This window comes from Lithobates pipiens, unplaced genomic scaffold, assembly GCF_037356315.1.
Source record: "Lithobates pipiens isolate NorthernLeopardFrog02 unplaced genomic scaffold, aLitPip1_a1.2 Scaffold_16, whole genome shotgun sequence".
In the NCBI taxonomy this organism is placed as follows: Eukaryota; Metazoa; Chordata; class Amphibia; order Anura; family Ranidae; genus Lithobates; species Lithobates pipiens.
In genome coordinates this window covers 213,043,613-213,058,012 of record NW_027507748.1, presented here as the reverse complement: position 1 = coordinate 213,058,012, position 14,400 = coordinate 213,043,613, and the positions used below count along the sequence as shown (strand labels likewise).

The 14,400-nt window shown below is 43.0% G+C and overlaps 1 protein-coding gene across 3 annotated transcripts in view; it reads left to right on the top strand.

The window, feature by feature from the left end:
- LOC143982349 (transcription elongation factor A protein 2-like) overlaps positions 1 to 14,400 on the top strand; it is an 82,812-nt gene that overhangs the window by 63,696 nt on the left and 4,716 nt on the right. For 2 of the 3 annotated variants that reach the window (XM_077480985.1, XM_077480984.1), the window contains exons 15-16: positions 3,586 to 3,732; positions 6,196 to 6,267. In XM_077480985.1, coding sequence (XP_077337111.1) covers positions 3,586 to 3,732; positions 6,196 to 6,267 — 219 coding nt within the window. Of the gene's footprint in view, positions 1 to 3,541; positions 3,733 to 6,195; positions 6,268 to 14,400 lie in introns of those variants that run through there. The other variant, XM_077480987.1, reaches the window with a different exon arrangement.

Sequence of the window (14,400 nt, the reverse complement as noted above, 5' to 3'; positions counted from 1 at the left end):
TACAAACGCCATGCAAATAGAGTACCTGCTGGGATTCAAACCTAGGACCCACACACTTTAACCACTTAGGGACCAGAAAGGATTTGTCCCCCTAATGACCAGGCCATTTTTTTCGATACGGCACTGCCTCGCTTTAACTGACAATTGCCCAAGCGTACGATGCTGTCCTCAAACAAAATTTATGTAATTTTTTTCCCACAAATAGAGCTTTATTTTCATGGTATTTGATCACCTCTGCGGTTTTTATTTTTTGTGCTATAAACAAAAAAGAGCCACAATTTTTGAAAAAAAACAAAACAATATTTTTAACTTTTTGCTATAATAAATATTAAGAAAAAAACAATATTTCTTCTTAGACCAATATGTATTCTTCTATATATTTTTGGTAAAAAAAATAAGCGTATAGTGATTGGTTTGCGCAAAAGTTATATCGTCTACAAAATAGCGGATAGATTTATGACATTTTTATTATTTATTTAATAGTAATGGCGTTGATCTACAATTTTTAGTGGGAAGCGACATATCATCTGCGGCAGACAGATCGGACACTTTTGACACTTTTTTGGACCGGTGACATTTATACAGCGATCAGAGCTAAAACATAGGCACTGATTGGTGTATAAATGTTACTGGCAGGGAAGGGGTTAACACTAGGGGGTGAACAAGGAGTTAAGTGTTCCCTAGAGAGGTGTTTCTAACTATGGGGGCAGTGTACAGACTAGAGAAGGAGAGAGATTGCTGTTCCTGATCACTAGGAACAGCAGATCTCTCTCTACTCCCCGGTCAGAACGGGGATCTGTCTTTTTACGTTGACGGATCACCGTTCTGGCTCTCTGGGGAGCGGGCGGCCGGCGGACATCACTGCCACCGGCCACGCACATCAGGTTCAACGTTGCACCGCGGGAGCACGCCCCCTATCGCATTTAAAGCGGCTAATGTACCCCTACGCCGATTTGTGCAGTCGTGCCTACCTGCCACAGTATAATGATGGCGGCTGGTTAGCAAGCAGTTAAGCAAGAGTGCTACCAACATGGATGCTACATGCCATGAAAGGACTGATGTCTTCAGATAAACCTACAGGCCTTTTATAGTACACCCTAGAATGGGGGTGGCAACCTTTGAGAGGCGGAGATCTAAATGAACAACATGAAAGATCTTTTTTGAAGAAGAAGAAATTAACTAGCAAGTTCCAACCAAATAGTAAGGAAAACTTAGAAACATTTAATAAAACAAATGTCACTGAAAAAACGTAAACTTAGCCTACCTTAAAATTGGACAGTGTCAGTCAGTAAAGTCATAGACAGTGTCAGTAGGGCAGTAGATGGTGTCAGTAGGGTAGAGGTTGGCATCAGTAGGGCATTGGATGGAGTCAGTAGTTTTTTGTTTTTATCATTTTTACAATTGTATTTTTTTATTACTTTTAATAATTTTATTTTTTATTTTACATTTTTTTAACAGCTCTGTTGGGGGGCTTTGGTGAAATATCAGGGGTCTAAACAGACCTCTGATGTCTAATTTTTGAGCCAGAGAAAGGAGATTGAAGACACAGTCCTCAATCTTCATCTCTCAGCTGCACAGAATGAATGAACAGAAAAATATCTGCACATAAAAAAACTATTAGCAGGCAGGGAAAAATGTTATATGTCAGAAAAGACATACAGCGTCTCTTCTACCATATATACAGTACATCTATATGCTAGCTACTTTTTACTTTTCAGGTTTAATTTTAACAGTAAAGCAGGATAATAATAATAATAATAATAATTTGTGATTTCTATGTAAAGTAAAACTGGACAGCTTTAAAATAAATAGAAAATAAAATAACTCCAAAACAAACCTTTGACCCCCCCCCCCCCCCCCAAAAAAAACCCTATATGCACTACGCACAATATATAATTTTCTAAAATTCTAAACATAAAAATGAATTTAAGCGAATCAAATCCCAGGTTCCCTTTACGCTATCAGTGTGTTAATACTGAGACATACTATAAATGACATAATAATATAATAATATATAAATATAATGATGATAAATATATAATTAAATAATAATATAATCATAATAATATAAACTGCAACAGCCATATCCACAATAAAAAATCGAATTAGCATTTTTAGCCGTGGGAGAACTCATTAATCATTCTCCACCTGGCCGTCTGGCAAAACACTCAGGGAAAAAAATGTCATATGCTACTAAAAAAACAAACAAAAGGTCACTGCCATAGCACGTTACAATATTTCATAAAGCAAAGCAAATATAGTAAAATATACAGTATACAATAACAATTTAAGATGTGCATGTCATGGTCTGTGGAGTGTGAAAGTGGAGATCTAAAGAAAAAACAGAGACAGACATCTCACAATAACTATCAGTTTGTCCAGCATAGGATGTCCAATATTTTGATCTCATTTGAAGACCTGCTGAATTTTTTTATTATACCTAGAAGGCCATGCCCCCTTTTTGCAAGTGCTGCCATTTTCAGGTCATGACATGTGAATCTTATGCCCCGTACACACAGTTGGATTTTCCGACAACAAAACTGTGGATTTTTTTCCCGAAGGATGTTGGCTCACACTTGTCTTGCATACACACGGTCACACAATTGTTGTCCAAAAATTCAGAACGTGAGAACGCGGTGACATACAACACATACAATGAGCCGAGAAAAAGGAAGTTCAATAGCCAGTGCAGCTCCTTCTGCTTGATTCAGACCATGCGTAAACTTTTGTGCGACGGACTTGTGTACACACGATCGGACAAAATTTGTTGTTGGAAAATTTGAGAACCTGCTCTCAAACATTTGTGTGCGGAAATTCCGACAGCAAATATAATTATTTGTTGTGATGTTTTGTATTTCTAATCTGGAATATTAGCCAAATCTATTTGTAATAAATATATATGTTTAATAAATACATTATCTTCTTTCAATTGCCTAAAAAATCCCAATCTTTGAGGTCTATTCTTACGCCGCGTAGGATTTTCTGACGGGAAATGTTCGATGAGAGCTTGTTGTTGGAAAGTCCGACTGTGTGTATGCTCCATCGAACATTTCCCGTTGGAAAATCCGACCGTGTGTACGTGACTTAAGAGTAAAACCTCAAAGATTGTGATTTTGTAGGCAATTGAAAGAAGATAATGTATTTATTAAACATATATATTTATTACAAATAGATTTGGATAAAATTCCAGATTGGAAATACAAAACATCACAACAAATAATGATATCACATTACATAAAGAAATTGATATGAACGTGAAGTGGTAGTCCCCATCTACTTGCTGTTTCTTCATCGGTTGATTACGATGAGATGAAGTAGGTGGGGATACCAAGTCAAATTAGGGTACTTATACTGTTTGTATTTTAAAAGATATTTAACAATGTATTATGGAATACAGAGATAATTTGCGTAATTTAAATTTGCCCAGATTATAGCTTTGACTATTTTTACTTTGCTGGAGTACATTATTTTCACATCATAGACTTGTGTTTTTCTTGAGGAATTGTGAATTTTTGTTCTCTCCTGTTATACTTCTCCCAAGAAAGCATACTCTAGTAAGTGACTTGGACCACTCTTGAATGACAGGATATGGCAAGCGATGAACTGAAGGAGCTCAGGAATACGCTGACACAAGAAGCCATTCGAGAACATCAGATGGCAAAGACTGGAGGAACTCAGACAGACTTGCTTCAATGTGATAAGTGTAGGAAGAAGAACTGCACCTACAACCAGGCATGTCACACTAGATTCATATAATTTGAAATGATTGTTGTTGTCATTATGGTTTAACTCCACGTTGCACAAATACCGCTGATAATTAAAATGGAAAAGTCTTAAAGAGCAACTGTAGGTAATGAGTAAAATGATTGATGCTCAACTGCTTTGGTATCAAAGCGACCCTGTTGCTATATAAAAAAAATTACGAGCAAAGCCTACCTGTAAAAGTGGAAGGTAAATGCTCACCTTTCCTGCTATCTAACACCACTCTGATTCTGAGAAATCTCTGAAGTCTGCTGGGAAACTAACCCATCCAGGAATGTCGATCTCATGGGCCCCTTGCTACTTGCACTTTTCAGTGGAGGTCAGCAGTAGAAACCAGTAAGAGCTGTGGGATAGGTGGAAAGGTATGTACTCATTCTTTGCTGGATAATTTTTTATAGTGACAGATAGCATTGATTTAACATCATAAGAACATCCATTTAAGGGATCCCTAATTTATAGATCACATTTTGATCTACTGTATATATGGCAGGCTTAAGTGTCTTGAAAATGAATCCTTCTGGTTCTTTCAGTTCTGAGACTGCTAAACACTTGAAATGCTGCTGAGTAGGCACGAAGTTATACTGCATATCTCATTGATATTTATATCATTGATAATTTTATATCAGAAATACCCTGACGCAACCTAGAATCTCTCACTTTGGATGGGGTTTCTTCTTATGTCCTGTTTTGACTATGGGATAGGAAGTGAAAGGAAATCTCCCCAATGGGAGATGGCAAAAACTCACAAGGGTTATGCTCTTTCCTTACTCTATCCAAAACGAAAAAAGAAAAAAAAAAAGTTTTTTCTTTAGATCTACTTTAAGGCCATTCAGGAAAGCTATAGAGCAGGGGTGGCCAATCCGCGGCCAATCTTTGCCCGGTTTCATGCGGCTCTTCGTTCGGACTGTTTCATTCGGCTCTTGCGGTCGGACTGTTTCATTGCGGCTCTTGCGTTCGGACTGGGCCGATGGTTCAGTGGGCTGGTTTACAGGCAGCCCGAGTCTCTGCACTCCTCTGCTTATGAGAGTATAAGCGAGGACCTGCTCCGCTCCTCCCACACATCAACAGCCAATCAGCAGGTAGTGTCCCCAGCCCGCCACATTTGAATACATAGGCGCTGGAGTGAGGCTGAAGGGGGGCAGAGGAAGGAGAAACACACTGTATCTGAAGCCGATGAGATACAAGAAGGTATGACCACAAGTATGCAGGTTACTGATCTGTCCTCCCTTCTCCCTCTGTCTTGCTCTGTACTTTTTTTTTTTTTTATTGTTTTACCTGCACACTGATAAGATCTGCTGGGCACATTCTCTGTCTGTTGATAGTGTGACACACGGCTGGCTGTTTACCATTTCAGCTTCTTTTCACTTATTTATCCAGAGCTCTGTGTGTTCTGCATGCTTTCTGTGATGTTTTTTGGAAGAATTTACTGCTAGTTCAGGCTAGAAGACCCATTAACTGTTTATTGTTATCCTGACCAGTTCACTGTTTGTAAGACAATTTGTATTTTGGAAATTAGATGAGCTGCTGTCTTCTGTCACATGGATGTACTTTCAAAGGAAGATTACTGACTTGATGAAAATTACTGGCCTGTGGTCTTTGTAGTGTTAAAACAGTGTGTGACATTTACAATAAATCCAGCTGAGCAAAAGTATGTGTGTATGAGGAAGGGATGGGGTGATGTTCATGTGTGCCCATGCGTATGATGTGGCTCTTTGCGGTAACTTGGTAAAAAATGTGGCTCTTGGTCTTCGTCTGGTTGGCCACCCCTGCTATAGAGGTTCAGTGAGTGGACAATAAATAGTGTTGCTAAGATGGAAACTAGAGCCCCTTATCAGGCAGGCTGAGGTTAATTTACTGAAAGCAAATAGACTGTGCACAGTTGCTGCAGAGCTTAGCAAATGAGGGGAAAGCTCACTTGAAGAATACCTTATCACTTGCAGGGACAATTTAAAAAAACAACAGAATTTTTGCTTGCCTATGATTGGAGGATGGTAGTCAGCCGAGCTTCCTATCATGTACTAAGCTCTGGAGCAACTGCACTTGCAAAGTGCACAGTCTTTTTGACTATAATAAATCAACTGTACACTGCAAAATCTTAAAGGATTGTCTACAAAAAATAAAACAATATGTCTATACAGAATGACTGTGTTTTTTGCCTGTGATCTTGTGCTAATAACAGCATGCGATTACAGTCAGTGTGTGGGCACTTGTGGACCAAGAGCACCCTGTAGGAGATGCAAGGCACATGAGCACTAACAGTAATTGCTGCCATATAGTGCTTGAAAGTATGGCCCAGATATAATAAGATTTGATGGAGTCCATTTTGATAATAACAATCTTTCAGCACAGTAAAGTTGAATAATATGTGGTGGGACAGGTCAGTGTCATTCACAATAACTTGTCAATAACTTGTCAATACCTTGTCTTCTTTAGGTGCAGACACGCAGTGCAGATGAGCCCATGACAACTTTTGTACTTTGCAATGAGTGTGGCCACCGCTGGAAGGTTAGTAGTCCAGTTAAGATCTTTACATGAATTTTCTTTTTATCATCTTCTAGTTATTTGTCAGGCAGTATTGTGCAGAAATGTGGGCTTGAACTAACGACTAGCCTGGGTTTCTTAACACCTGTACTGTAGTAAAATTTATTGAGGGGAATTCATAAAGAGTGTCTAAGACACTCTTTACAATTCTGACGTTCCTCCACCAGCCAATGACAGCGGCCAGCAATCGAGACCCAGAAGTTAGCCACCCAAAGATGTCAGTGGCCATGCGGGGAGCTTGGGGGCATCGCTGGGTTTGAGGTGAGTATTGTTCAGTTTTAACAACTAATGACAGGCAAGAAAGTTGATTGCACAGAAGTGGCAAGCAATAGCATAAGGGGATGCCTAGGGAGATATGAAAGAATATGGAAACCCTGGTTGAAGGTTAAGAAACCCTGGTTACAGAGAGATGGGAGTGAATGAGAGGTGGGGGGGGGGGACAGAGCGAATGAGATATGAAGCAGTGTGTAGGATGTGCTCTTTTTTGTATTTCGGTGTGTAAGAATTTGTAATCAAAAATCTTTTCAATAAAAAAAATTTTGTTTAAAAAAAAAAATGACAGGGAGGGGGTAACGACAACAAACATGCCGCTCTTCTAAACTGTGCACAAAGATACAGTAGGTGTCGCTGATATTGTGTCAATCTCGCTGCTTCTAGTTCTCGAGTTCCGTCGCGGGAGCCAGCACCGAGCTGGCTCGCAGCAGGAAAGGAAAAATGTTTATTTTCCTTTCCCGATAAGCGACAAGCATCGCTGGCCGGGTTAACACTGGCGCGGGGATCCGAATTGGATTCCCGCCAATACCAGGCACTGTGTGGCATGAATCCTAAGGGAGAACTCCACGCCAAATGTAAAAAAAAAGAACGGCATGGGTTCCCCCTTGGGAGGCATACCAGGCCCTTAGGTCCGGCAGGGATTTTAAGGGGAATACCCTTCGCCGAAAAAAACGGCGTGGGGTCCCCCCCAAAATCCATACCAGACCCCTATCCGAGCACGCAGCCCGGCCGGTCAGGAAAGGGGGTGGGGACAAGCGAGCGCCCCCCCTCCTGAGCCGTACCAGGCCGCGTGCCCTCAACATGGGGGGGTGCCTTGGGGAAGGGGGGGCCGCGCAGCCCCCCCACCACAAAGCACCTTGTCCCCATGTTGTTGAGGACAAGGGCCTCTTCCCGACAACCCTGGCCGTTGGTTGTCGGGGGTCTGAGGGCGGGGGGCTTATCGGAATCCGGGAGCCCCCTTTAATAAGGGGGCCCCGGATACCGGCACCCCACCCTATGTGAATGAGTATGGGGTACAATGTACCCCTACCCATTCACCTGTTAAATAAAGTAAAAAAAAACACAACACAGGGTTAAAATAGTTTATTGCACAGCTCCGGGGGTCTTCCGTCTTCGGGGGTCTTCTCACCGGACATTCTTCTTCATCGCCGCCCTCTTCTTCCGACTTCGGGGGTCTTGTCCCCCTTTTCGGTTCTTCTTGCCGGGCCACCACTTCTCCTTCCAGCTCTTTTACTAGCGGTGGCCGGGTCTTCTGTCGTCGTCGCTGCCGCCGCCTTCCGTTCTTCTTCTTCTTCTTCTGGAGATGTTGACTCAACGCTCTCTCCGGCCACAATGCCAGGGACGCGCTGCGCAGCGACTTATATAGGGACAAGGGGCGGGGTCATCGGTTGATGTCACATGGGTTGATGTCACATGGTGACCCCGCCCCCTTACGATGTCACAGTCCCGGAGGATTCTGGGAATGTCACCATGTGACATCAACCCATGTGACATTAAGCGTCCCTATATAAGTCGCCGCGCAGCGCGTCCCTGGCGAGGGGGCCGGAGAGAGCGTTGAGTCAACATCTCTAGAAGAAGAAGAAGAAAAATGGAAGGCGGCGGCGGCGGCGACGACGACAGAAGATCGGGCCACCGCTAGTAAAAGAGCTGGAAGAAGAAGCGGTGGCCCGGCAAGAAGAACCGAAGAGGGGGACAAGACCCCCAAAGTCGGAAGAAGAGGGCGGCGACGAAGAAGAATGCCGGGCTCCTCCGCTAGTAAAAGAGCTAGCAGAAGATAGCGGAGGAGTCCGGCGAGAAGACCCCCGAAGACGGAAGACCCCCGGAGCTGTGCAATAAACTATTTTAACCCTGTGTTGTGTTTTTTTTAACTTTATTTTACAGGTGAATGGGTAGGGGTACATTGTACATCCCCCTTATTAAGCGCTCCCGAATTCCGATAAGCCCCCCGCCCGCAGACCCCGACAACCAACGGCCAGGGTTGTCGGGAAGAGGCCCTTGTCCTCATCAACATGGGGACAAGGTGCTTTGGGGTGGGGGCGCTCGCTCGTCCCCACCCCCTTTCCTGACCGGCCGGGCTGCGTGCTCGGATAGGGGTCTGGTATGGATTTTGGGGGAGACCCCATGCCGTTTTTTTCGGTGAAGGGGATTCCCCTTAAAATCCCTGCCGGACCTAAGGGCCTGGTATGCCCCAGAGAAGGCATGCAAGCTTCATGAGTGAGGCGACATTGTTGCCTCGCTCTGGCTGCTATAGGAAAAATTACATTTTCCTATTGCAGCCAGCGCAACGGGATCGTGCTGGTTAGAGAAGCCTGTCGCCGGGAACCAGCGCAATACTGTCGCGCTGGAAACACAATGTCGGCGGCACCTACTGTAGACACTCTGCCTGTCTCTATAAGCCATCTTGGAGTAGGTCTTAATTACCTCTAGTTTTGTTATATACAACCTAATAAGAACTACAGAATCTGCTGTATGTGTGAATAAAGTTCCCAAAATGGGTGGCAGGGATTCTTGAATCTGGCACAGGCCATTTTAAAAGGCCATAGTTCTCTTCTACACTGTGTACAGAGACAGGCACTCTGCCTGTCTCTGTAAGCCAACTTATGCCCCGTACACACCAGCGGAATTTCTGTCAGAAAAATCTTGGATGGTTTTGCAGACGGAATTCTGCTCAAGCTTGGCTTGCATACACACGGTCACACAAAAGTTCTCTGAACTTTTGACTGTCAAGAATGCGGTGACGTACAACACTACAACGAGCCGAGAAAATGAAGTTCAATGCTTCAGAGCATGCGTCAAATTGTTTCTGAGCATGCGCAGGAATTTTGTGCATCGGAATTGGTACAGACAATCAGAATTTCCGATCGCAACTTTTTCCGACCAAAAAATTGAGAACATGCTCTCAATCTTTTGCTGGTGGGAATTCTGCCAGCAAAAGTCCAATGGAGCATACACACGGTCGGAAACTTCCAACCAAAAGCTCACTTCAGACTTTTGCTGGCGGAATTTCTGATCGTGTGTATGGGGCATTAGAGTAGGTCTTAATTACCTTTAGTTTTGTTATCTACAACCTATTAAGAACTACAGAATCTGCCGCATGTGTCAATAAAGTTCACAAAATGGGCGACAGGGATTCTTGAATCTGGCACAGACCATTTTAAAGGGCCATATTGCCAGGACAGTGTTTATAGGGGTTTACTGAATCCCCCCGATTATATTCTAAAAAAAGAGGTTAGAGGAGGGTATTTTACAAATTACATTTTTAAAGTGTGCAAAATCATCAAATGTAGCGGGTGTTTGTGATAAATGTTATCACATAAAAGAGTCGAAAAGGTCAATGGTATACTGATAAAATGCAAATGTCATCATTACCAAAGGTTGGGTATTAGCAGTAATACAGTGGGGATAGAAAGTATTCAGACCCCCTTACATTTTTCACTCTTTGTTATATTGCAGCCATTTGCTAAAATCGTTAAGTTAATTTTTTTCCTCATTAATCTACACACAGAACCCCATATTGACAGAAAAACACAGAATTGTTGACATTTTTGCAGATTTATTAAAAAAGAAAAACTGAAATATCACATGGTCCTAAGTATTCAGACCCTTTGCTCAGTATTTAGTAGAAGCACCCTTTTGATCTAATACAGCCATGAGTCTTTTTGGGAAAGATGCAACAAGTTTTTCGCACCTGGATTTGGGGATCCTCTGCCATTCCTCCTTGCAGATCCTCTCTAGTTCTGTCAGGTTGGATGGTAAACATTGGTGGACAGCCATTTTTAGGTCTCTCCAGAGATGCTCAATTGGGTTTAAGTCAGGGCTCTGACTGGGCCATTCAAGAACAGTCATGGAGTTGTTGTGAAGCCACTTCTTTGTTATTTTAGCTGTATGCTTAGGATCATTGTCTTGTTGGAAGGTAAACCTTCGACCCAGTGTGTGTGTGGTCCTGAGCAATCTGGACAAGGTTTTTGTCCAGGATATTTGTGTACTTGGCTGCATTCATCTTTCCCTCGATTGCAACCAGTCGTCCTGTGCCTGCAGCTGAAAAACACCCTCACTGCATGATGCTGCCACCACAATGCTTCACTGTTGGGACTGTATTGGACAGGTGATGAGCAGTGCCTGGTTTTCTCCACACATACCGCTTAGAATTAAGGCCAAAAAGTTCTATCTTGGTCTCATCAGACCTGAGAATCTTATTTCTCACCATCTTGGAGTCCTTTAGGTGGTTTTTAGCAAACTCCATGCGGCCTTTCATGTGTCTTGCACTGAGGAGAGGCTTCCGTTAGGCCACTCTGCCATAAAGCCCCGACTGGTGGAGGGCTGCAGTGATGGTTGACTTTCTACAACTTTCTCCCATCTCTGAACTGCATCTCTGGAGCTCAGCCACAGTGATCTTTGGGTTCTTCTTTACCTTTCTCACCAAGGCTCTTCTCCCCGATAGCTCAGTTTGGCTGGACGGCCAGCTCTAAGAACGGTTCTGGTCATCCCAAAAGTCTTCCATTTAAGGATTATGGAGGCCACTGTGCTTGTAGGAACCTTAAGTGCAGCAGAAATTTTTTTGTAACCTTGGCCAGATCTGTGCCTTGCCACAATTCTGTCTCTGAGCTCTTCAGGCAGTTCCTTTGACCTCATGATTCTCATTTGAAACAGCTGGACTCAAATGAAGGTGTAGAACCATCTCAAGGATGATCAGAAGAAATGGACAGCGCCTGAGTTAATTATATGAGTGTCACAGCAAAGTGTCTGAATACTTAGGACCATGTGATAATTCAGAACTTAAAAGATTTTAGCAAATGGCTGCAATAAAACAAAGAGTGAAAAATTTAAGGGGGTCTGAATACTTTCCATCCCCACTATAGATGCTCATTAGCAGTACAATGACAAAAGTATAAGCCCTTGTACACACGGTTGGAAATTCCAACGGAAAAGGTCCGATCAGATTATATTGTTGGAAAATCTGATCGTCTGTGGGCTCTAACAGACTTTTTCCGTTGGAATTTCCGATGGAAAAAATTTGAGAGCAGGACCTCAAATTTTCCGACAACAAAAATTGTTTGTACGATTGGACAAAGTGCCACGCATGCTCAGATCAAATTACGAGACCAAAGCTATTAGCTACTAGCTGCAACATAGTCCCGTCACAACAAACCAACATCATCACGTTCCGAACGATCGGATTTTCCGACAATTTTGTCCGACCGTTTGTATGCAACACCAGTTTCGGAAAAAATCCAACGGATTTTGTTGTCGGAATGTCCGGCTGTGTGTACAAGGGCTGAGAGGTCTCTCCTCTGTGACAGATGGTGCCATGACCACTGCCTTTCAGCAGGGACTGGCTGAATTTCGATCCATGTATGGACTAGCTGGTTGTGCACAAGTCAGTCTAACAAATTACTAGTGTACAACCAGCTTGTTGAGTTTTTCCTGAATTATCTGCGCCACCAGTTATAGCTGGCAACACTGACCATTGTATTCTGCCGGTGGGGAAGGCTCCTTGCCAACAGAATACAATAGCACAGCAGGAGGATTTCCCCATCTACATCGATTGGGTTAATGGGGGAATTGGATATATATATATATATATATATATATATATATATATATATATATATATATATATATATATATATATATATATTTTTTTTTTTTTCTTTTAGTCCACTGGTTCAATGAAAAAAAAAAAGAATCCTGTATATTTTATCAAAAATGCTTTCACGTATTCAGCACTAAGTTAAACTGGTTGTGATTTATTCTTTAGAACAGTTTTGTTTTGTTTCCCTAATAATAATCCTTCTGTAGGGATACTTTGTGTGCAGTACCATGTTTATGTTTTTGAGGCACAAAACAAATGGCCTGTGGTGTGATAGTACCACTGTAAGTTCAGTATTTGTATTTGATTAGTCACAAATCGCATCTTTTGGTTTTCCATAACAATGGCCTTTTCATTGAGATTTAGTTAAGAACCTTAAATAAGTTCAGAAATTCAGAAGATGCCTGTAGTATAAAAGAGGCACATTTGGAAACATTTCTTATAGTCAATTGTCCCCTTGGAGTATAGGTTGGGGGTGTGCTGTTTGATGGTTCTCAGTAAATCAGAATGATTATTAACTCTTTTGTGGATAATATCTTTAACCTATAAACATATTCAGTCTTAATAATTATGTTTGCTTCCCTCTAAGATTAAACATCTTATTTTGTTTTGGATAAAATGTAATTCCCCTAAATTGTAATGCCTTTTGATGTAGTGATGTCAGGTTTTGGAACTTGCTGAAAACTTCCAGAAGAATGGGTGTGGAGGTTGAGGAGGAGCTGCTCAGAGTATTCTGAGGGGCCTGACCAATCCCCAACAGATGGGTTGGCAGGGGACAGCCCCCCTTAAAGCGGGAGTCCGCCGGGACTCCGCATTTTTTTTTTTTTTAAGTCAGCAGCTACAAATACTGCAGCTGCTGACTTTTAAAATGGTGACACTTACCTGTCCAGCGCGCCCGCGATGTCGGCACCCGAAGCCGATCTCTAGATCGACACTCGGGTGCTGCCGTTGCCATCTTGGGTATGGGAATCAGGAAATGGAGCCTTTCGGCTTCATTTCCCGATTCCCTACTGCGCATGCGCGAGCCGCGCGGCGCAATCCGGACGGTCCCCGCTGCCTCTGGGAACTGTGTGTTTCCCAGCAGGCAGCGGGGAACTTGCGCAAAGGGGCGGGCAGTTGCGGAAAGGGGCGTAATCTACGCCCCTTTCCGCAGACAGCTATCCCGGAAGTGGGTGCAGTTACCTGGATTATCCAGGTAACTGCACCCCCCTCCCCCCTGAAAGGTGCCAATTGTGGCGCCGGAGGGGGGGGGGATTCCGATGAGCGGAGGTCCATTTTAGGGTGGACCTCCGCTTTAAATACTTAAATAAGGTCAGCCTAGCTGGGGCAGTGGAGTTTGGGTGGAAGCTGGAGATGAAGTATTAGTCTGTCGGTGGTCCTTGAGGGCTACCCATTAGTCTGGGGGTAGTGACCTTGGGCTTCCAAAAAGTAGGGGGAGGTCTCAGAGATGCTGCCTGTGTGTCATCCAGCCCTCCTTGAGGCCCCCAACAGAAAAACACAGGCTTGGCTGCCAGCCAAGCCAAACAATTTACCTATTCTAACAGAAATTCTACTCTAGCACACTTGATGGTGCTATATACATGCACAGTGAGAGGCTAAAAAAAATACCCAGTGTAAAATTCTGTCCATTTTACCACATCCGGGGAGCCTCAGGTGTTATGTACAGTCTGCTATACAAGGTAATGGTTTCTCGAATTCAGAAATTGTGCATTCAGGAAATACATTAGGGAAATATAGGTAAACGTTCAGGGCCGTCTTTATTATTGATTGGACCCTGGGCAAACATTTTCTTGGGGCCCCCTTCATGCAATTTCACTCTCTACCCTTACATCCCAAAAACTGGTCCAGGCTCACTAATTGGTTGCTAGAGGTTACTGCACATCCTTACGGCTCACTGATTTGGTTGCTAGAGGTTACTGAACATTATTACTGCTTTCTGATTGGTTTCTATAGATTAAAGCACATCATTACCGCTCACTGGTTGCTAGAGGTAACTGCACATCATTACTGCTAACTGATTGGTTGCTATAGGTTACCGTGCATCATCATTATTGCTCACTGATTGGTTGCTAGAGGTTACGACACATTATTACCGCTCACTAATTGGTGGCTGAAAGTTACAGCGTTTAATTCATTTTTATATTTTTATCATACATTTCTTGTATTACAACATATGCACATCAGGAGGAAAAAGCACAGAGGGTGGGAATGCACCGTACAGGAGTCAGGAGAGC